At 38.9% G+C, this 24,786-nt stretch overlaps 1 protein-coding gene across 13 annotated transcripts in view; it reads left to right on the forward strand.

The window, feature by feature from the left end:
- PARD3 (par-3 family cell polarity regulator) overlaps nucleotides 1–24,786 on the forward strand; it is a 638,153-nt gene that overhangs the window by 375,093 nt on the left and 238,274 nt on the right. For 7 of the 13 annotated variants that reach the window (XM_082648196.1, XM_082648199.1, XM_082648191.1 and 4 more), the window contains 3 exons: nucleotides 8,648–8,836; nucleotides 10,136–10,306; nucleotides 19,595–19,745. In XM_082648196.1, the coding sequence (XP_082504322.1) occupies nucleotides 8,648–8,836; nucleotides 10,136–10,306; nucleotides 19,595–19,745 (511 nt within the window). Of the gene's footprint in view, nucleotides 1–8,647; nucleotides 8,837–10,135; nucleotides 10,307–19,594; nucleotides 19,755–24,786 lie in introns of all 13 variants that reach the window. The other 6 variants (XM_082648190.1, XM_082648201.1, XM_082648198.1 and 3 more) reach the window with 1 other exon arrangement.

A 24,786-nucleotide genomic window follows, 5' to 3' on the forward strand; every position in this document is an offset into this window, starting at 1 on the left:
AGAGGCTCAAGCTCACTTATTCCATGTCCTGAACAAACTCCTTTGCCTTTGAAAAGTTCATTCACTTGATAGTTTATTCCTGTGGATGTCCAGGTTGGACAAGACAATACATGCGTGTATTAGTCAGGGTTCTTCAGAGAAACAGGACCAATGGGATGCGTAGATATAGAGACAGAGGTTTATTTTAAGGAATTGGTTTGTGTGATTATGAAGGCTGGAAAGTCCAAATCTGCAGTGTGGGCTAGCAGGCAAAGACCTAGCAGAGTCCATGGTGCCGATGAAGTCCAGACGCAGTCTGCCGGAGGATTCCCCCTTGCTCAGGAAGACGTGTCTTTCTGTTCTGTTTTCTGGTTGGATGAGACCCAGTCACATTGTGGAGGGCAATCTGTTTTATTCAGAGTTCACAAATGTAAATGGTAATCTCATCCAAAAACACTTTCCAAGTGGACACAAAAGTAACCATCACAATGAAGTAGTGAATTTACCTACAGGCTATCAGGCCTGGACTTACCAAAGTGCCAGTTTCTTCTTTGGGCTTCAAAGAGCTATGCAGACCTGCTTAGGAAGGCCCCCAAGAACTCTTTGGTAAGATCCATGTAAGAATATAATTGTACATAAAACATATTCAGACTACTGGATAGAAGTAGGGCTTTAGAAAATAATAGTGTTCAGAGATGATACTAGACCATACGGATAAGACATAAAACATGCTTAAATGTCAAGAATTCAGCATTCGTTCTAAGAGTTAGTGAGATCTCCCTGTAGAAACTGCAAGGATACATTGAGGAGATTTGGGGACCCTCCCTGAAGATCAGGAAACATCTTGATAAGCTAACTTCAGACAGGTTATAATCTTGATTTGGAAATTTAATGAGCTAGTCAATAAGCATGGTCATAGACTTATTAAACTAATGGTTGTGGTATATCAAGTAAAGCCTACCATGTTGACCCCACTGTAAATTAAGAAAACAGTTGAAGGAATTAAGAAAACAGTCCCATTTACGCTAGGACCAAGAAGAATAAAATACTTAGGAATAAATTTAACCAAGGAGATAAAAGACCTGCACACTGAATGTTGTAATACACTGATGAAAGAAATTGAAAAAGACAAAAATAAATGGAAATATATTCCATACTCACAGATTGGAAGAATTAATATTGTTAAAATGTCCATATTACCCAAAGCCATCTACAGATTCAGTGCAATCCCTGTCAAAATGCTGATGGCATTTTTCGCAGAAATAGGAAAAAAAATCCCTAAAATTCACTGAAACCATATTGAATCTATTGGATCTCTAATAGCCAAAACAATCTTAAGAAAGAACAAAACTTGGAGGCATCACAATTCCTGATTTGTCTATATTACAAAGCTATAGTAATCAAAACAGTTTGATACTTGGCTAGTTTGATACTAGCCAAGAATATGCAATAGGGAAAGGGTAGTCTCTTCAATAAATGGTGATGGGAACACTGGACTGTCACATGAAAAAGAATGAAACTGTTCTTCTATTGTACACCGTGTACAAAAACCAACTCAAAATGGATTAAAGATTTGAATGTAAGACCCCAAACCATAAAACTCCTAGAAGAAAACATATGGGGTAAGCACATTGACATTGGTCTTGGTGATGAATTTTTGGACTTGACACCAAAAGTAAAAATAAACAAATTAGACTACATCAAATATAAAGACTTCTGCACAGCAAAGGAAACCAATGAAATGAAAAGACAACCTCTGGAATAGTAGAACATATTTACAAATCATATATCTGATAATGGATTAATATCCAAAACATATAAAGAACTCACAACTCAATAGCAAAAAGATAAACAATCTGATTAGAAAATGGGCAGAAGAACTGAATAGACATTTTTCCAGAGAGGACATACTGATGGACAACAGGTACGTTAAAAGGTGCTCAACATCACTAATCCACAGGAAATGTAAATCAAAACCACAATGAGATATCACCTCACATCTATTAGAATGGTCATCAGAAGGACAGGAGATAACAAGTTGTGAGGATATGGAGAAAAGGGAACCCTTGTGCGCTATTCGTGGGAATGTAAGTTGGTGCAGCCACTGTGGAAAACAGTGTGGAGTTATCTCAAAAAAGTAAAGATAAAACTACCATATGATCTAGCAATGCCACTTCTGGGTATTCATTCAGAGGAAAAGAAATCTGGATCTTGAAGAGATATCTGCACTCCTGTGTTCATTGCAGCAGCACTTTTTACAATAGCCAAGATGTGGAAACAACCTAAATGTCCACCAGTGGATGAATGGATAACGATGTGTGTGTGTGTGTGTGTGTGTGTGTATATACACACACATACATATATATATGTGTGTGTGTGTGTGTACACACACACATACATGTTATATATATATATATTGTATATCACTTATATGTGGAATCTAAAAAAGCCAAACTCATAGAAACAGAGACAAGAATGGTGGTAGCGAGGACCAGGAGAGTGAGGGAAAAAAGGAGATGTTGAGCTTTCCCTGGTGGCGCAGTGGTTAAGAATCCGCCTGCCAATGCAGGGGACATGGGTTCGAGCCCTGGTCCGGGAAGATCCCACATGCCACGGAGCAACTAAGCCTGTGCGCCACAACTACTGAGCCTGTGCTCTGGAGCCCACGAGCCGCAACTATTGAGCCCACGCGCCTAGAGCCTGTGCTCCGCAACAAGAGAAGCCACTGCAATGAGAAGCCTGTGCACCACAACGAAGGGTAGCCCCTGCTCACCACAACTAGAGAAAGCCTGCGTGCAGCAATGAAGACCCAAGGCAGCCAAAAATAAAATAAATAAATGTATTAGATGTTGGTCAAAGAGTATAAACTTCTAGTTATAAGATGAGTAAGTTCTGGGGATCTAATGTAGAGCATGGTGATTATAGTTAATAATAGTGTGTCATATACTCAAAAGTTGTTAGGAGAGTAGATCTTAAATGTTCTTGCCACAGAAAAGAAATGGTACTTTTGTGGTGTGATGGAGGTGTATTAGCTAAGCTGTGATGGTAATCATTTTGCAATACATAAATGTACCAAATCAACACTCTGTGCACCCTAAATTTACAGTGTTACATGTCAAATATACCTCAACAAAGCTGGGAAAAATAGTCAAATCAGACAAAGCAAATAGGGAGCCCCAAGTGGGGGACTGAATTACAGGTTGTTACATCTTCATCCAAAACTTTGTATAAGTTATTTGGGATAAACTGATCATCAGACATTTCTTTAGGCCTATAATGTAAATTAATTTCAATATCCTAGGTAACACAGATGAAAGAGTACAAAATTCTCTAATTTGAGTTTTTGTTGAAGATTTATACTGTCAAACGCTAATCACATGCTGACCTTAATAGTTTGGTTTTGAGCATCTAATGTTGCTATTATCACAAAGAATTTTATAAAATGTGTTCTGTTTCTAGTGCTTTAAATATTCAAACCTATTTTAAAGTCATGATTCAATGAAATACTTTTCAATCCAAATGACTCAAACTTAGTTTAAAACAATCTTATTCCAAGATTGGGATAGAATAATATTTTTATGATCTTACAAGAATAGTAATGATTTTGTATAGTGAATCTCTTATCAGTTTTTAGGGGATTCATTTGAAATTCCCTACTTCTATAATAAGTTAAGGATTTCCTAATGTTTGGTGTATTTTCCTTTGGGGAACATATCTTAGTTATTCTTTATTGTCCTCCTTTTGTTGTATAGTGGTAAAAATTAATATCTTTAAAATTTATTCTATGATTTTTTTTGTTATTGAACTCAAGTTATTTTAAAGATTATGTTGGTAGTAATGTCTGTTTTTAAAATAAGAGCTGTTTTAGATATAGCAAAACTATTCTGGGTTAATTACTACATGCAATTTTTATTCTAAAACATCATGCTGTCAGAAAAGTTTTAAGAATAGCCTAAGGAACTCCAGTATACCCTTCTCCCACATTCCCCAATTGTTAATATTTTGCCACATTTGATATGTAATTTTCTTCCATTCCTCCCTTTCCCCTCCCTGTAATTTTTCCTCCTTTCCTTCCTACTATATAAGTTTTTTCAGAATTGAGATAAATTGTAGATGTAACTCCCCTTTATCTGTAAATCTTTAGTGTGTGTACTAGATCATATGGTAGTTTTATCTTTAATAAGAGCAAGGACATTTTCTTATGTAATCATGTTTAGTTACCAAAGCCATGAAATTAACATTGACTTAACAGTGTTGTATTACCCGTTGTCTCAGTTAGTGTCCTTCATGGTGTGCAGATGTGAACGAATGAACGAATACATAAGAAACAAATCCTTTGGATCACACCTGGCATCTAGTTGTCATGCCTCGTTAGTCGTCTTTAATCTGGAACATTTCTTCAGTTTACCTTTGCTTTTCATTTTCTTTTTTTTTTTTGTGGTATGCAGGCCCCTCACTGCTGTGGCCTCTCCCATTGCGGAGCACAGGCTCCGGACGCGCAGGCTCAGTGGCCATGGCTCACGGGCCCAGCCGCTCTGCGGCATGTGGGATCTTCCCGGACCGGGGCACGAACCCGTGTCCCCTGCATCGGCAGACGGACTCTCAACCTCTGCGCCACCAGGGAAGCCCTTCTTTTCATTTTTGAAGAGCAAATTACTTTGAGAATGTCCCTCAATTTGGGTTTGTGTGACATTTCTTTAATTAAGGATTTTTCTGGCTTCACATTACAGATTAACAACTGTACAAAACCTGGGTTTTTTTCCCTCAAAATTTGTAGCATCAAGCGAAACATTTTAAAATTCTTGTTATTTATTTTACGTCTATTGTTTAAATCAGAAAAGAGCACAATAAAGCCAGATGTGACATTTTAACTTTGCTAATAAGAATAATTAAAATATCAACATAAATATCATGCATAAACATTCATCTCACATATGGGATAAATGAAAATATATAGCTTAAAGAAACTGGAGGGTTAGTCCTTTATGCAAAAAAATAAACACGATAACTTCTCTATTTAAAAAAAATCCTCCTCTTGATTAAAACCGTAAATGGTTGTTATCAATTGTCTGCTCTACCTGTATATTATTTAATCTCTAGATATAGAATAAGTGTATTTTCTCTTTAACTTTTATGAAAACAGGTGTTAAGTGTGAGAATATGATGGCATAATTGCTTTTTTATGATCCATCATAAGGTTTTCCTTCCTAGCCCGTCATCCCCATCCCAGCACTAATCTCTGCCCAACGATTATGTTTTGGCCCTGTAATATAATCCACTCTTACTTCCTTGTTACCCATTTTGCAGATTAACCGAGACTTAGAGTGGCCTATGGGCCAGCTGTCTCCTCTTAGCAGTTGGGGCTTGTTTGGAGAGGAGGGAAAACTGGGCTTTAGTGCTGATCATTTGTGGCTGTTTTTCTGTCTCGCTGCAGATATGTGTGTATCTTTTCTGCTGTTCTGAGGATAGCGGGAAAGTAAACAGCTTTCATACTGCCCATGCAGTAGGTTCCCTGCTTCTAATATGCTTAGCAAAAATGCCCTGTTTTTCTGGATATTAGAAGGCAAAAATGCCAATGGAGTAATGGCCAAGGGAAAACATGACAGGTTGCACTGATAGAAAATCACTTGGGGTACATACATGTCTGTACATGAGGGACATAATGTGCACTTGAGTGACATTCATGTCCAAATGGCTTGAGGAGCAAGTTAAAGGGAAACAAAATATTCATCATGTTTCCTTAGAAAGAACTTGACTCAAGAAACGGTTGAGAGAGTACAGAATCTGGATGGAGTAAGAATCGAAGGTGATAGAAAATTAGCTTCTCCTTTATATCAGAATGAAGAGATCCCCATACTAGTAAGATTTTGGGAAAATTCTCTATAAAGTAGCCTTAAAAATGGTTTTTAAAGAGCAAATTTTTTTAAACATTTTGCTGCCAGAGAATTAAGTTCTCAAAGTTGGAATTAATTTCAGTCTTATGTCAAGAGCCAAATAGATTGATAATGCAATATCAAAGGAAAAGTACAATCTTTCACTTAAATGTTTTTAATGATAATAATGACTTAAGACTTGATAAGAAAGCTGAAAAAGAATATTATTCCCATCTGCAGTTTTCATAAGAAATGAAACTTTCCCATGCAGAATACAGTCTCCTTTAAGACAGGTTCAGGGCAGGGCACGTCAGGAAGTGACTCGAACTTGATTAAAATTTCTCTTCATATATTCAGTCAGCTCCTTATCTTGATTTTTCAAGTAGAAGAAAAATGAGAATTTTAAGCCTTTGTGAAACGTTATGGAAATGTCAAAATCAGTAAACGTTAAAAAGCCAAACGATATAAATCAGTAAGTGACAGTTGAGAACCTTCCAGATTTGAGGCAAATAAACGTACTGAATGATCAGATCTAAATGTGCCCAGTTAAGGACTATCTTTGGTTTCCGTGTCTTTTCAAGTGCAACTTTCCCAGGAATATAAATACTGATTCTGATTCACAGAGTGAATTTTATCTTTCAGTTACTTCTGAATTTAAAGTAGGAGGGGCTGTGGTGTGTTTTGGTACTATTTTGTATTTCAGACATCAGAAACAGATTTTATATTGAAGTAGCTGTATTCGTTCACACAAGGTCTTTATTTACTACTCTTGAATTGTTTTGAACCGTATGGATGAAAATAAAATTTTAAGAGCAAAACAAGTATATAAAGATAGTATAGTAAATATGATGTCAGTAGTAAATATGTCATAGTAAATTTGATGCATAGTAGATATGATGTTAATGTTGGATGTGAGTATCTAATGTTTATTTCTCCCAAATCCATTGATTTTATTTGACCTGTAATTATTCTCTAGGAATATTTTAAGTGTAAAAAGGCTTTTATAATGGGCAGGTATAGACTTTATTTTGATACTGAAATGTATTTACTTTGTATAGTTAACATACTATCCCTTTGTATCTTTTCAAGTTGTTCTTTCTGTAATATTCTTTATTATATATATAGTTTTCCTGTTTTTAACATATTAATGATTTTTTTTTAAAACACACCTTGTCCTGATAACTATGAGGCTATCTTTTGAGATGGCACAAAGAATGTTAACAATGAATATTAGTAAATTAGGAACTTTAAAAAATCATGTTATTATGGATTTGGAGATTTAAAAATAACATATCTTTTGTATTATGATAATCTTTTAAAAAAATCTCTTACTGATACACTCTGTACTTCCAAAAATTATTTCATCTAATCGAGATATCTGAGATTGCATGTTAAATCTCCAAATTATTATTAAAAATTAATATTTAAAATTATTTTATCATTATTATGTTAATTTGATAATTATTAGAAAAATTTTTTAAATGTGTTGAGAGACAAAGAAAAAAACTGAAGTCTACCTACATTTCCATTGCTCTGCAATAGGCTTTCATGTGTGTAATTGAACATTCTTTAAAAGTGCAATCTTTAAAGGATGCGTTATATTCCAGCCTAATTATGTACCGTTAGATGTTGAACCGTTAGATGTTGAACCATTAGATATTGAACCATTCTTCAAGTGTAATTTAATATTGCTAGCTTGAATGAATAGGTGGATGCTGGAGAAATATTCCAAAATTACAAAAAGAGAAGGAGGAAAAGTTGTAGGACTAGATGAGTCATTTAGTTGTGATTCAAAGAGCTTGTGCCACATGTCTGTTATGCGACATAAAATGAAATGCTGAATTTGATAAAGAACTCTGGCCTCATCTATTTGGAGATGGCCAGTGTAGAGCTGGGGTCCCTAAAGAGGATGACAGAAGGCAGATGGCTTCCTCTTCCGGTGTCCGACATTTTATATGTCATCTCACTGCCTTTCATCAGGTTATACTTGAAGCATTCATTTCCTCCCTGCTGTTTTAGGGGAGCTGAGCAAAAGTTCGTGTATCTCAAATGCGTCGGGTTCTGCAACAGTCTCCTTATGCACTCGATGGCTACAATGACGAAGTCAAAGCCGGCATGTACAACTCTTTAATTAAACAATATTGCTTGAATAATATCCCCAGCTGTAGATGTATCGTACAGTACTGTGGAAAAAAACTTCTCTACTGTTGTTTATCTCTACTTCATCTCACAGATGTCGAAGGTTAAAACTCTGTAGTGACTCTCTGAAAATGAATACCGTTTTTTGTGCTGACTTTGTATCGTCAGGATTTGTTAGTTTGTGAATAAAATGATGCACGCTTAGTGAACATTAAACTATTAATAACATTGAAAATTCTAGTGAAAAACAAAGGGACAAATGAGTTATATTTATTTATTTTTATTTCCTGCTGTTACTGTTTTTCTCCTGTGGTTTAGAATATATAAAGAGATTTTTAAAAAACCCACAAAAAACAAAAAAACAAACCAAAACTCTGAGTCTGCATGACTTTAGTCCTGCTACATTTTTTTCCCTATATTTCTCAGAATCTGGTTTAGGTTTGTTTCAATATTGAAACAAGTACCGCATAAAAATATTAGCAGCTGGTTCCAGGAATCATCTGGAGGGGATGCAGATGCGCTGTTATCATGGATCTTGTTGTGGAACTTTGGTGGAGATACTGTGCCTGTTATGATTAAAGAACTGCTCATTAGCAGTCCTTAAAAATAACAGAAAGAAACATTGGAATATGATGCGCAATTTTGTTTCCTGTTAGAAAGCAGAAGATGAGGATACTGTTCTCACACCTGATGGCACCAGGGAATTTTTGACGTTTGAAGTTCCGCTGAATGATTCAGGATCTGCTGGTCTTGGCGTCAGTGTCAAAGGTAACCGGTCAAAGGAGAACCACGCCGATTTAGGAATCTTCGTCAAGTCCATTATTAATGGAGGAGCAGCATCTAAAGTAAGCAGATGTCAACATTATCAAGCTTATGCTCATCCACAAAAATGTTTAATTACAACCCTATTCTTATTTTGGAAACATGGAAGCAGTAAGGGCGAATTCTTTCCTCTACCCTCTTAGATCCTGTTCCTGTGACCTGTGAATTAAACTGATAAAAGACAGGTTAACAGGAGACAATGTTTACAAATCTGATGGATGGGGGCTCCACAGGAAAAGTGAAAACCTAAAGAAGCAGTTAGACTTGGAAGCTTATATACCATTTTAGCAAATGCTGATAAATTGTGGAGTAGGGATTAGACAAAGAAAGAGGGTTCGGACTTCCAGGTGTGGTAAATGGTGGGATGGTAAATGAATGAAGGAAACCGATGGTAGAAAAGGCTTATTTTGTAGGCTCATCTCAGTGCACCTTTGTCTCTGGTGGTGAGGGTCATTCTCCCCTTCCAGGTTTTGGAGAAGAGAGGGGGCACCTTCACAAGGAGAACCTTATGCCCACATTCAGCCAGACGCAGGGAGGACAGGTCCCCCTTCCTGTGTCTGCCATTTCTCAGTTGCCTTCTGCTAAAATAATCCCCATGCCAAAGTGGCGTGTTTTGGGGTAGCGTATTCTGGTACCCTGTAACACTTAAATGTTTTCTGTTTTCTTCCTAATACCCCATCCATGATCAAACAACTAGTGCAATCTCAGTGATCTCTCACCGAGAGGAATTCATATCTTCGACTCCCCGTTTTGGGTCTCACAGAATTCACAGCCCATGGTCATTAGGGTGAAATGGAGGTTATCTCTGCAAAGACTTAGCTCAGGTTCTGGCGCAGAGCTAACCTACTGGAAAGGTTACTCTCTTCCCCTCCCCTCCCATCCCCTCCCATGGGTCACTTCTCCTGTTTCCCAGTCTAGGGAAAATTTCCTGGCTCTCTGTGAAGGGTGCACTTCTCTGCAATTGTCTAATAGCCTGGAGCTTTTGCATGTTGTGAATAACCTCTCTGGGTGTAAATAACCTCTCTGGGTGTCTCTGGAAGCAGGAAAATAATCACTTTGTGTCCTATGAATTAGTATGCTATTTTGGTAAACAGATTATGATAATGACTTGATTTACAAATGTATAAATGATTGAAGTAGACACAGGCTGCAAGGGCCGCTTACACATTATTCTGCTGGTGTTCAGTTGGGCATAATCCATTAGTATTAAAGCCCTTTTCTTTTTGCTCTGTTTTTATTTATTTATTTAACGAAAGGGAAAAGCAGCTTCTTTTATCACAGGCTATTTAATGGCACTTATTTTTAACCTGCCTCCTTCCCAGGATGGGAGGCTTCGGGTGAACGATCAACTGATAGCAGTGAATGGAGAATCCCTGTTGGGCAAGACAAACCAGGATGCCATGGAAACCCTCCGGAGGTCCATGTCCACCGAAGGGAACAAGCGAGGAATGATCCAGCTTATTGTGGCGAGGAGAATAACCAAAGGCACCGAGGTAAAGAATGAGAAAGACAAGAGGCATCTGAAATGGTCGTAGGACCAAGTTCTTCCCTAACATTGGGCCAAGAACAGCAGGTCCAGGGGCTTTACCTTGAAAGACTCAATTATCTTTGCTGGCTAGAGTTTATTGTACTGTCAGTGGATTGTGATTTGTTTTCTTAATTCTGTGATCAAAATATCCCTAAGTGTGCAGTAATATTTCTATTGCCACTTCAACAGATAACACTGGGATCTCGAAGGCACCTTTAGCTGGGTTCAAGAAACAGGGCCACGCCTTCCTGCTCAGAGCCCGCACTTTCGCTTCTGTTCAGCGGTGTTGAACCAGGAGGGAGAAACATTGAAGTGATTGCTCGTTCCCTTGCTTATCTAAAACGGGTGCCTCTTGTAAAGCCCCTCCCAGGGGAGGGTCTGTTTCTCTTGTGACATTGTCAGAGTGTAAGCCCCCCTTCCTACCCCCGGCCCCCTTTCTCCTTCACTGTAGGGTGAGTATTTTCCTCCGGAGGGGCTGCCTTTTCAGTGGTATCTCCTGCATAAAGCCACAGTGGGTTCTGCACATGTGCTGCCGTCTGCAATTAGGCAATGGGTGGGAAGGTTCCCTCTCCCAAAGGGTGTGATCATCTGTCTTCCCAAATAGTAAAAACATACCAAGTAGACTTGCATAGCGGGGCATTTGAGAATGTAAAGGGAATTATATACAGATTTGTTAATTAATATTAGAACCTGAAAAAGAGTGTTTTCAAAGAATTTTTATAACGTATGTGCCACCTCTAGGAAACAGGTGGGACCTGCTTGCTGAAAGTATAACGTTTGTCGTTTTTGTTTTTATTGATGCTCAACTCCTCACATTTTTAAATCAACTAAGAGAAAATGATTAGCAAATGGTACAAACTGGAAAGTATATCCAAACTGCTTAGGTGTTTTTCTTAATTTTAAAATCTGTGTTTAATATATAAAGCAAGCCACCAATGATGGCTTATCCGATCCTTTAATACAATAGGATTTTGCCACATACCCTTGCGCTCAGTGGGTAGTCGGTGGAGAGGTGACCAATTTTTGAAAGTTTACTGACCGTAGACTTATTTTTACACTTGTTTTTATTTTTCCAAATGGAGAGTGGCTTAATGCTAATTAACAAATTAGTTTCCACAACAACAATAGAACAGTGTCACCTTAACTAAAAACCTCAGAGTGGAAAACTGTGGGAAGTAAAACATTTACTTTCTTATTATAAATATAAATGCTAATCCCTCAGGGTAGGCTATGGGATTGGCTTTCTTGAATGATAATTTTTATTGGTTTCCAAATCATTAACTGATGTTTTTTGTTTTTTTATAAATTTTATTTATTTATTTATTTATTTATTTATTTGGCTGTGTTGGGTCTTCGTTTCTGTGCGAGGGCTTTCTCTAGTTGCGGCGAGCGGGGGCCACTCTTCATCGCGGTTTGCGGGCCTCTCATTATCGCAGCCTCTCCCGTTGCGGAGCACAGGCTCCAGACGCACAGGCTCAGTAGTTGTGGCACACGGGCTTAGCTGCTCCGCGGTATGTGGGATCTTCCCAGACCAGGGCTCGAACCCGTGTCCCCTGCATTGGCAGGCGGATTCTCAACCACTGCGCCACCAGGGAAGCCCAACTGATGTTTTCAATGTAAGTCCTCCAAAGAGCTGTGTGAAAAATTCTCCACAGTAAGTTCCCAAGGCACAGTGTTCTTTATTAGGTCTTTTTCAAAAGTGGAATAATTTCATATACCCTAAGACTGTATTCGTGTGACAGATGTTCATTGAGCATCTACTACATTCAGAAAATAAGTTAGATCCTGGGGATAAGGTGGTGAATACAGACAGATGGAGTTCCCTCTCTGGACGTTCTCCTGGACCATAGATCATATTCTTAGTCTCTTTAAAAACAAACTAAAATTTCTCAAAGTTTTCCTTTAGAGAGAAACATTGAAATGTTATAGGGGGACTTAAAATGTAAGAAACGGACTGAAGGGCAGCATCCTGAATCCAGACGTGTTTTTGTCTGGCTCAGGTGGTTCCCCAAACAAACCTATACCAACCTGGAAACGTTTTGATAAAAGCACTGATTTGATCCCCTGTTGCCCTATAAAACACACGGAATTGGAGTCCCACTGCAATATCTCTGTCTCATTCACTTCTGCATATGAATTTATGTGAATGAAAATGATTTAAGTAAGGGAACAGAGGCAGTAATAGACTTTAATATTCAATATTCTTTACGGTATCATTTTCATACATTGCTGGTTATTACTATTTCTTAGGATAGAGTAAGCTTATAAAGCAATTATGTCAAAAAAAATCTTATCACGAGTGCTGTGCTGTCTTTGTAATACCAGCGAAAAGCCTTTTGTACTGACAGGGTTTAACTGAAGGATTCTGTGAAGACAGAAAAGCTCATTTCAGCTTCCCATAAGTCTTAAGACATGACTTTGCTGCCGTTGTACTTATATATTACCTTTGCAGAAACATCTCCCTGAATTACTGGAAGGGTACGTGTAAGTTATGTTACCGTAAATATTGATATAAGCATAGGGTGCCTTTTGTACTGACAGGGTTTAACTGAAGGATTCTGTGAAGACAGAAGAGCTCATTTCAGCTTCCCATAAGTCTTAAGACATGACTTTGCTGCCGTTGTACTTATATATTACCTTTACAGAAACATCTCCCTGAATTACTGGAAGGGTACGTGTAAGTTATATTACCGTAAATATTGATATAAGCATAGGGTGTCTTGTCACGGATGAACCTCAGGCCAGAATAATGAGTTCTCTCCTCCTGGGTCCATCTGTCAGCCGTGTGGTCCAGCCTTTGACAATATCACAGAATTATATTTTACTAACTCATCTTTAAATCAAGGGTTTGCATACTTATTTTCAAGCTAGAGAAGATGAAAATTCGCAGAAGAACATCTTTTGTGCTTTGTCACCTCTTCCCTTGCCCTCTTCTATATGTGGGAAGTGCTGTCTGTTATCTTAGTATGTTTTCTTCGAAATTGGCAGCTCTCGGCACGAAATACCATCTTCCCTTGCACTTCCCTGGTCTTTGTCCCCATACAGCACATTTGAGACATGTTCTAGAAGATGCTTCTCAGTCCCTTCCACTTGACTTCTCAGGAGTCTGTGAACACTGCCTCGTTCTTGAATCCTTTCCTGCCAGCTCTCTCCGTTTTTCTCCTGCTTCTCTCTGGCCCTCTGTCTCCTTTAAGCTTGCTCCCTTCTGCCTGTTCCTTTTTTGGTTAGTATTCCTCAAGGCGTTCTCTGGGCTGTGTCTTCTTCCTCACATGCTCCCTGGGAGACCTTAATTCCTTGGTCTTCAGGTACCACTTTCCTTATGATGAATCCCATGGTCCTGTTTTCAGCTCAGGACTCTACTCTAGTTCCAGATCCCTCTGTCCAGCCACCCATGGAGATGTCCACTGGTATGTCTCTCAGGCACCTATGCTTTTTCCACCAAAACCCATTCCTCCCTCAGTTCTTCATCTGCCTTGTCCTCCTTCCCCCCGAGATAGCTCCACTGTTTCTTTACTTGTAGAAGCTGGAAATCTGGGGTGGCTCTGACCTCTCAAATGCCTTTCCTGTCTCTGTTGCCTCCTCCTCTGGAATCTCTCTCCTCCCTCACTCCTCTCCATCCCCCTGCCCTTACCCCATCCTCTCACCGGGCTCTCTGCTGCAGCTCCCTGAAGGACTTCTCTCTCAACCCATTTTGTCTACACGGCAGTAAGGCACATCTTCCCACAAAACAAACTGATCGTGTCACTTCCGGCCGAAATCTCTTCGGGAGCTTTCCTTCCTTTCCAGGATGGGCGCCAGTCTCCATCACGTGGCCACTAGGACGTGCACAAACCAGCCCCTGTGTCCACCAGCCTGTCCCTTACACGACCTGAAATTTCTCAGATGTCTGATGCTGCCTTTCACCTCTGGATTTTCCACGTGAGTCAGTTCTGCTCCTTGTTCTAGCAAAGTCAGCCTTTAGATTTCAGTATCCTCTCTCCAAAGCCTTTCCGTAGCCCTGGGTACTCACCTTCAGGCAGCAGCTGTCACACCATCATGGTTCCTCTCTGGTTTTCTTTGGTGGGAACTGCAAATTCTGAGATGGCTGGGACCTTGTTCATCTCTCCATCACTGGGGTCCAACCCAAGGCTGACACCTAAACATGGACTGAATGATGAGGGAAATAATCCCAGAGAGTCGAGCCTTTTTAGAAGAAAAAAATTAACTTAGTTACTGTTAGACACTGAAGTTCTAACAAGGCAAGGTAACAGAATTAATATTTTAGCAGTGATTCTGGATTTCCTTCACCTTCCTTAGCTCTAATGCTCTTACTTATTTAAAAACATTCCATAAGCAGTAATTATTTCTTTAAAAAAGAGAGAGAAAAGAAATGGCTTTCCTTTGTTTTGTGCTCCTGAAGGATGGATGAACTTTTTTGGCATCTCTTCCATTGGAAAGAATACATAAAGCAAGAGGCAGAAACATTGGTATCATTGCAAAGGACAAATTTGTTGAGGACTTTGAAGGAGAACTTTGGGAAATGGGTATTGAAAGTCACTTGTGTAGGAGAATTATGATAATTCTAAATGTTCCAAGGAAATTAGTATTTGTAGGAATTACTGCAATTTAACCTAGTCTGCAGTCACTTCATTATATCTTTGTTAGACATGATTTCATATAAAGCCTGCCTTGGTACCAATAGAGAGTAAGACCAGGTAAGTTTTCTCTTAGCCCCCATGCTGAGGAATTTAGTCACCAAGGACTACTTTTTTTTTTTAAGAAGAAGAAATAAGACTTTTTATTTCCAGATAACATGATTTCTACGTAAAAAACCCTAAGGAATCTACAAGGCAATTACTTTAGAACAAGTAAGTGAATTTAGCAAGATCATAGGACAGTAGGCCAATGTACAAAATCCATTTTATTTGTATGTACTAGGAATAGACAATTTGACAGTAAAATAAAAATCAATATCATGTACCGAAATATCAAAAATCATAAAATACTTAGGGATAAGTTTAACAACACAGGTAATCTCTGTACTCGTAATTCTATAAAACGTCACTGAAAAATAAAATAGACCTAAATTAGTGGAGTGATATATGATTAGCAGACTCAGTATCACTGAAGTATCAGTTCTCTCAAATTGGCCTATTGATTTAATAAACTCTCATTAATCATCCCAGCAGGAATTTTTATAGCAATGGACAAACTGATTACCAATTGGGATTATTAATTTTTATATTATTTATTATTAATGTTATATTATTATTAATATTATTTAATTTATATGAAAATCTAGAACTGGAAAAACTATTCTAGGATGAAAATATCATTGGTTGCTTTTGGGCGGGTTGGGATTGAGCGGGAAATAATAGGAAGGAATTTAATGAGGTGATGGCAATGCCCTTTATCCAGAGAGGGGTGTACATTACATGGGTTTATCAATTTGGCAAAACTTACTGAACTGACCAAGGACTACTTTAAAGTGAATTCTCTCTCTATGTTTAATTCTCTTAGAAAGCTACATTAGAATAGGAAGGGACCTAAGGTATCGTTTATGATTCTCTTTATTTTATATATGAAGAAATAAATACAGAGAAGCCAAATGAGGTGCTTAATGGCTGCAAGGCCAAGGTAGTGGCAGAGTAATTTAGAAGCAAGGTGTCCATCCCTCTTATGCACATGAGAGGGTCTGATTGCCTGTGAGTGTGGGGTTCAAGCAGTTGATACTCTGGCTGTGTTGGGAAGAGGTGGACAGTAAACCTATGAGTCCCAGCGTCAGGCAGGCCATCGCGTTCTGGGTCTGTCACATCCAGGCTTACTTCATCCTCTGGTCAGTGCTATCAGCCACATGGGAACCTGGAGGACATTAGCTGTGGTTCTGCATGAAAGCAGAACCTGGAACTGAACCCTGAAACTCCAGCCACTCTTCTCCAAAGAAAGCTAGACCCTGTCTTACTATTCATTGTCCTGTGTTAACTTGTCCTTCGGATGTTAGTCCTTTCTGCAATGTGTGATTGTAACCTCGATCAACTTTCTTTTACTTTCAGCCTTGTGCTGTGCCCTTAGCTTTAAAGGCCCCCTTCCACATGGCCTATACGTATGAGATCTCTAAACCGATTTAAGGAAACTCTGAGTCATTCACTCAGAAATGGATTTATTCATCCAATTATTCACCCAGTGCCTGCTCTGTGCCAGGAATTGGGGATAGAATAGAATAAGCTTATAAAGACTGAAATATCGGATAATAAGATCATGCCACTTACTAACTGGGACCCAGATTTAGGTTTGCTGGAGGGGACTAGGGCCATATCTATGCGAGCTTTTCACCGTTTCTAGTTGAGATGGTGGGATACGTTTTCTTTATGTGAAAGACATGATTTGACCCACTATTGCACACTTATAACAACTTGAAATTTTATTAAGCCCCACAGATATTGTATTAGTTTTTTAAAAGAAACCAATATTTTACCTTTTCCTAGGAAGAGTAGGCCAAATGTATAATATGAAGCATATTCACTGGACAATATCCAGTTCTTTGTTATTGAATAGCACTTATTATTTTCTGATTGTAAAAGCAATATATGATCCTTTGAATATCTTTTTAAGAGCATACTACATTACATTGTTTATAGATATGGGGTAATTCCCAATTTTTGTGTCTTTGTAAATGAAGTTCTGATAAATATTGATCAGCATGAATCTTTATGATTCACCTAACTTATTATTTTGTGAGGATAGTGACCACAAAGTGAAATCGATGGCCTGGTCACAGAATATATGATGTTCTTCGGCCTGTGACATATATCTCCACGTTACTCTGGGAAGAGACTGGATCACTTTATGCTGATCCCCAGTATGAGTTATCTTGCTGCAACCTAGTTTTCTTTAATGGATGTAAAGGCTTTCCTATTTTCTTAGGGATGGAGTTGAGGGCGTCCCACACAATTGTCCCTACTCGGGACTGAGTTCTGTTGGATGGAAGAACATTTTTTGCAGTTAAAACGACAAAGTGAAAATTGCAGTTCTTTTATTTTGGTGTCTTCTTTGAATTAAGCTTAATTTGATAAGGTTTTTATATGTGGAGATGATCAGAAGGGCCTGGGAGCAGCCCATACTGCAGGAAGGCCAGGCCAGTCTTCCAGGACTGCCCTCCTTGGAGTGGCTAAGCTCCCACTCTGATGATGCGATGCATTCCTCTTTCTTAAACTCAATTGCTTGTAACAAAAAAAATCATCAAAAGATTTAAAACAAAACTCTGTACTCCAATCAGTTTTTTTTTAAGAAATTAAAAGGCATTGTGTCTTCTGTTAAATATTTATGTATTTGGCCATTGATGTCTTCATTTAAATCTGTCTTTTGAGATGCAAATTAGACATGGTTAGGGAGGTGGGGAGGTACAGAAGCTTTCCCATGAAAGTGTTCAAGTACAAGGTTCCTAATGAACAGGGATCTTATTGTTTTTCTCTGGAAAGCCTGCATGTGCTATTTTTAAAATAGAATTTTTATTTGACTTTATAAAATTCTAAAATAGCCTCTTGGGATATTTAGGGATTTCTCATAAAGATGCTTTATAAAGATTTTATCATCTAGAAAATTGCAGTTATATGCTTCAATTAAATGTATTTGTTAAGCAAACTCGAGGTTGTGTTGTCTGTCTTATGATTAAATAAATTATTGTGTAGGATGCAGGTCTTGTGTGTTGAGACTTGTATAGCAGGTCTCTAATGTATGTGCTCATTAAAAAAATTCACACATGCCTGTTTTTAAAGGGATTGGGTATTTGTTGTGTTTGTTTTTACTTCTCCAAAGTACCTTGGAATTTAGGAATAACGTTCTTTCAGAAAATGTTCTTGTATTTTTTTTACATCTAAGACCTGGAATATTTAATTTACTTTTCAGTAAAGCTGTCAGTTGTAAGCTGCAATTTAAAAAAAAAAAAAAACTAATAAATCCTCATTTCACAATTTAAACCTTATTGAGTCTAATTCACTAGCGCTGCAAGTTTATTATTCTCCCGCAGTTTGACGTGCCTCCAATTGTAATTGTGTTGACCCTTCAGTGCATTAAATCTCCCCGGTGCTTATCAAACTGGGTGAGATAAGTCTACAATTCGGAACTTCATTAAATATCTCATTTATATTAAACAGATGATAGCTTCTAACAGAAATAATAATTTGTTCAGGTGAAGGAGCCACAGTTGTGGTTTCCTCTGTTTGGAATGTGCAGTCCTCTCTCCACTTTGCTGTGCTCTGCTCCCTGCCTCCACACGGGCCCCTCCACCCCACCCCCCAGCCCTCCCTGTCTCTGGCTGCCGGCCAGCTCCAAAGCATCATAAGATTTTAGTTGGTGGGGTTAACCTCAGAGCCCACACTGGGAGGATTTGTGTGCTTTGTTCCTCCTTGTTTCATGGCTTTACTAGTATAGAGTTCTCACTCATATTATGTTTATGAAGTGTATGACTTTATAAGGCACAGCTGTCTTAAACAACGCCACATACCATTTTAATTCTTGGTGATAGGAATCCACCTATATTCTTTGCTTATCTAGCAGATTCTGTATATTTGCAAAATAGCTACCTTTGCCTGCCTTATTAGAATACTGGGTTTTTTACTTCTGTTTTGTCAATATCCTGTGTAGTTTATTTTCTCTCAGTTACTATCTCATACTTAAGAACACAATGAGAGAATAGGATGATTGTTTCTAATTTCAGCAGAAGAAACTGAGGCTCGGTGTATTGTTGAAGACACCCGAACTGACAAGTGGTCTTTAGGTCTTAGAGAGCGGGTGGTCATTCTCCCCCCACACACACCAAGGTGTGCTGTTAGGTGTATTTATGCACTCTAAGTGTGAAAAGTAGACTTAAATTCCAGCTTCCATTCTGATAATGATAAAGCATGTCTAGCGCAGGGCAACATCGCATAAAGATTTCTGAGTTAAACCATAACTCAGATTGACTTCAGCAGGTACTGTCAAGCTGAAAAAAAATAAGCAACAAGGTGAGTGTGATTAAAAAGCCTTTAATCTACATATTTTTCCTCCAGTGGTTGAAATCTGACAGCTTCATGGGAGGCACAGTGTAAAGTGGCACAGAAAGTTGGTCATTAGGCAAAGCTGTCATCGCAAACTATTTTGGTACAGGGTGAAAAGTTCTAGTTCTTTTGGTACCCAGTTCGATGCAGACCCTGGGCAAGTTGGGTCTAATTCCCCCATGCTGGTCATGGGCCTCCAGTTCTGACTTTACCTCGCCCCCCCACCCCGTTCTCTGCAGCTGAAGTCACCTGGGAGCCCCTCTGGACCTGAGCTGCCCATTGAAACGGTGTTGGATGATAGAGAACGAAGGATTTCCCACTCCCTCTACAGCGGGCTTGAGGGGCTTGATGAATCGCCCACGAGAAATGCTGCGCTCAGCAGGATAATGGGTGAGTCAGGTAAAACCCTGTTGATCACGTCTTGTTTTTATGCTTTTACTGGTTCACAGAGAGGTTATTAATGTAACATTAATGTAAAGGAGGCCCATGATTTCAAGGGGAAGAGGAGCAGCTTCATTATAATCATTCAGGAAGTGTTAATGTGAAGAGAGGAAGTCAATACATTGATTTTGTTAAGTGAGTTTTGGATCCTGTAACGTGGGAAAGAGAAAAAAGAAGGGGATCACACAGAAGTGTTTTCCAATGATCAAGATATTCTTAGCATGTTTGAGACGATAAGTGAAGCTGTGGTTTTGTTTTTAAATCAACATTTAGTGGCTTATGGCAAGAAGGATTCAAAAGTTACATGTTTACAATAGCACTGTTTGGAGGGAGGGGAAAAATACGTGTATGCATGTATGTGAATATTCACATTTTGTGGCCTGTACTTAATAAGGTGTTACCCTTTTTCAATTGCATCTTGACTTTTTCAAAGCCTTCATTTGAAAATCCTGAAACTAGTTTTCCACATCCTTTGTCTGCATTCAGCACCATACTGTCTGCGTGGCCCCCAGTGAGGAAGGAGGTGATTAGCACTTGCTCTGCAGCCGTTCAGCTCTCTGCTAACAGATCCCGTTAATAAAGACTTGCTTTGCCACCAGAGTGGTTTGATTTACTGAGTTGCTCATCTTGGGATTCGCTTGTGAGAGTTGTCAAATTTAACACATAAGAAGCTGTTTTGATTAAAATAGCACGTGACATAAAACACTCACTGCTGGTGTGTTTCGCAAGCCTCTAATATGAAGTACAACCTAAATTTAACTCCATTTTGAGCACACTTAATGGAGATCTAATACAATCCACGTCTCCATTAGGAAGCTTCGCTGGAACAGGAATTTGTTTCCTTCATCAGTGGATGTTTATGGAAAGCCTGCTGCTGGCAAGACATTGTGTATATACTTTTGCTGTAGATACAAAGACAAGTGAGAATCAGTCTGCCGTCAAAGAACTTTCTAGCAGGCACGATAGGAAAAACACGTGAACATGACTGGTAGAATTTTCTGTTGTTCTTCCTCTAATCCTTCTAGCTTTCTTGTTTGGAAAAATCGCTAAATTCCTCATTTCTTAGTTTGTGACGTGTAGAATGAAGACGCGCCAGCTCTCTGGTTTAATTTTGCCAACAGTTTTCTTTTGGCCTGCTTGACATAGTGCAAGTTGGGGAAGGACACGGAAGATATTGCACACCTGTCAGGTGACAGGCATTGCATATAGTTTGTCAGATTAACCTTTGCTTATTAATGATCACTCTCCTCACCACGGTGGGGTTTTCCCTACTTTCCTGGTTTTGCTGTGACACTTTATCTTCGTTAAATACTTCTCTTTTTTTTGCGGTACGTGGGCCTCTCACTGTTGTGGCCTCTCCCATTACGGAGCACAGGCTCCGGACGCGCAGGCTCAGCGGCCATGGCTCACGGGCCCAGCCGCTCCGCGGCACGTGGGATCTTCCCGGACCGGGGCACGAACCCGCATCCCCTGCATCGGCAGGCGGACTCTCAACCACTGCGCCACCAGGGAGACCAGTTAAATACTTTTTTATTGATGAAAATTCAAGACCCCTTGAGCGAGAGTGTATGTGTTCCCTGGATCTGCGTGCATACAAAGTGATTCGCTGTAATTTCCCCTTTATTATAGGAACATAGGACTTGCCATACTGAATCAGACCATTGGTCCACCAGTTCCTGTAACCTGCGTCCTGACTCCAATCCCTGATGCTTCAGAGGAAGGCGAAAAACTAAAACTAAAAAACAAAACCCCCCCAATTCACCTAGTGACCTTTGGAAATGCTGTATATATGGGTTGAGGATTCTTTCTTTTTCTTCAGTCAATTGCCCTGATTTTATTAGCTGTGGCCTCGTTAGTCCTCTAGTTTGCACTAGAGTTGGCATTTTTTTCCCTTCCCTCTGCTAGAGATGTAATGGACTTGAAAATTCCAGATGCTTCTGCTGGGGCAGGAATCGTCCAGCTCTGTGCTTTGTGACGTACTGTGCGTGGCCTTTTGGGCTGGGGTGGGGGGCAGTGACAGACTCCTTACTCTTCGTTGGTAGGCCAAATTGACGTGAATGATTTGGATATTTTCTTAAGATAGTTTTTTACATGTTGTGTGGGAAACTAGGGATCCCATATAGTTTTACTCTGAGAAATGTATATGCTTAATTTGATTTATCTTGAGTTTTACAAATTCGAGAATTCCTCAGTCTTTGTCAGTCCCTATTTCAGCATCATGGGCCCTAAGAAACAGACAGTGTTCGTAACATCACTTTCCACTTAAAGTTAGAAATCTTGCAGAGGTAGTACCTTGCAACAAGATACCAAAGCCAGGTACCAAATATAAGAAATTAAAGCATTGACTTTCAGTTAACCTAAACCAATAGCAACAGTATTTACTGCTGGGCACAGTATCTGGGTGCATGGAAAATTTTCAGATCTTGTCTGGCTAGCAGTCGTCTTCTCTACCTTTAGGATATCTCCTGTGTAGACACCAGTGGAGGTGGTGGTGTCTGCTCCGTGATCTGCTATGATTCAGATAGAGCTTTGTATTGAAATTCCAGCTGACTGCATTAAGAAGTGATTAATTTTATGTGGATAGGGTGAATTTTCATGTAGCATATTCCTCCTGTGGGACTCTAGACCCAAAAGGAGCTTTGAGGCTTTCTGACTCATTTCTATGGGAACCTAACCCAGGAGAGAAGCTTCCAAAAACTAGACCAAAAAAGGAAGAGATTTTAGAGTTGGAAGCATGTCAGATGTCATCAGCTACACTTTCCCACTTAACAGATAAAAGAACTAAGTCCCAAGATCCCATGACGATTTTTGTTTTATTTTGTTCTTGGCTCTTTCCTCTTTCTAAAAATAGCCATATCTGAGGAATACTGGGATCACACAATAAGTGTTAGTGACATTCATCCTTTATTGACACCCATTTTTAAGTACCCACATTTTCAAGCAACTGGCTTCAGACAGTCTTAACAGAATCTTCCATTCTGGCAACCAGTGTGATTTAAAAATCAAAGAAGTTATTTTTGCAACAACCTTACAGATCGTGTACTCCAACCTACTAAACGTCTGTTCAGGGGAATTCTGGCCCGAAGAAGCTAAGTGACAGGTCTGAAGCCCCAGACTTCCGTGTTTCTGAACCAGAATTACGATGCATATTTTTCTGAGTCACGAGTCCCCCATTACTGGAACCTGATCGATCTCCTTAGCTCTTGGTGGGGTCAGCCAGAGTGGCAGCCAACGGCAAGAGTTCTCCAAGTGTCGTCCGTATCGGCTGACTTTCCACTACCATGGATTTGCAAGGAGTGATTTTGGATATTTATCAACAAGAATCTGTAGCAAGGCTGCATAGGATTTCTTCCTTTTAAAAGCCTTAAAAATATTTCACAAATGGCTGGACTGTCTTAACTGGTACTGCTAATAACCACAGAGGTAATAGGTGTAGCTCATGTCACCAGCGTGTTCACTTCATAGGACACATCACAGGCTGACATTTGGGAGCATGGAACCTTAAATGTTTTCCAACTTTTTTATCTGAAGAATTTTTCCGTTTAAAGCACAACTGAAATCTGTGGTCTCCATTTTTTAATGTAATCTCAGTAGTTTTTATATTGATACATTTTGGTGAGTTTAAAAAATAATTCTGTTCAGAATACTTTGATCTTGTTAGAAAGTCAACGTAGAAAAATGGAATATTAAGGTTGTTTTTATTGTGAGTCAGATCTCTGGCAAAAGGTTTCTCATTTCACGTAGTGTTGCCTTCTATGTAAATGTACCAATGAATAAATGTTTAGCAAACAGTCATTCTGCATCTCATTGTTTCACTCGGCTACAGTCTAAATCTTAGTTTGTTGGTTAACTAGTTGAGGAAAGGAGAGTTTATTCATCAAAAACCGGATCAAAGGTTTCTGAAGTCACCCTTCGAAGGGTTCACATTTAGGATATGCCAAGTACCTGCAAACATAATTGAGAGTTATTCTAAGGGGAGTTTGGTAGAATATGTAGTTTGATAGCTTAGTTCATTACCCCCAATATATTCTTGGAGCTGCATCCCAAAACACTGTTCGTCGCAAGTATGTTAAGAAGTGGAAAATTGATGGAAAACATATATTCTCAAGTCTTTTGAAATATTAGCCTCCAGAATCATAGGGGAAAGAAAAAAAGCTGAATCCTTGTCTTACGGTTAATAGGGACATTTCCCGCAGTTTCTTTAGGTATGAATTTTTAGATCACCTAAGGAACAATATTTCTACTCAAAACAACATAAAAAAGGACTGTCACATGAAGAACCATTCTGTGTTCCATACTGCTTGCTAGACCGTCTCTCAGAATATATTGCATGAACAGTTTTGGTTTTGTGTTTAGAAACGAATGTGCTATATTATACCAATAGTTTCTTCCAATAAATTGTGCCTCTGTGAGGACATGACATTTAATGCTGTGACATGTGCCTTGTCAGTGGTGAGCTACCAAGGAGAACTTGGATTTGTCATTCTGTACACTTTTTGGGGAAAAAAGTATGTTTTGGGAAGGAAATGTTTCTTTAGGTAATAGTACTGGAATGTCCGATCTTATTTATGAATGATATTTTATTGAACAGATTTCTGTCTTTCTGTACTAGTATCCTAAAACTCAAGTAGGCATAAAGGAGTGATTTGAATTCAGGAAAGGGAAGCAATGAAATATTAAATTTGATTTACATTTTTATCATGAGCGTTTATAAACAGTTGCTAGTTTTCACAGTTTGTCAAAATGGATGCATTTCAAATCAAAATAGAGTATTTTTCATGATAATTTGCTGAGTAGAGGTTTCAGTGAACATATATTATTTCTGTAATAGGGTAGTTGATGCTAAGTAATGATTGCATTTGAAATTTCTAGCAAGTTTGCTTTTGTGGGTTGTCCTGAAAAGATCAACTTAGTGTTTGCTCCTTTGTTGAAATGTCTAGAATAATATATATTTTAAAAGATGCTTCAAGTCTATATATGCCATCTCCCA

The sequence above is a fragment of the Grampus griseus genome, assembly GCF_964374135.1.
Source record: "Grampus griseus genome assembly, chromosome: 2".
Classification (NCBI taxonomy): Eukaryota; Metazoa; Chordata; class Mammalia; order Artiodactyla; family Delphinidae; genus Grampus; species Grampus griseus.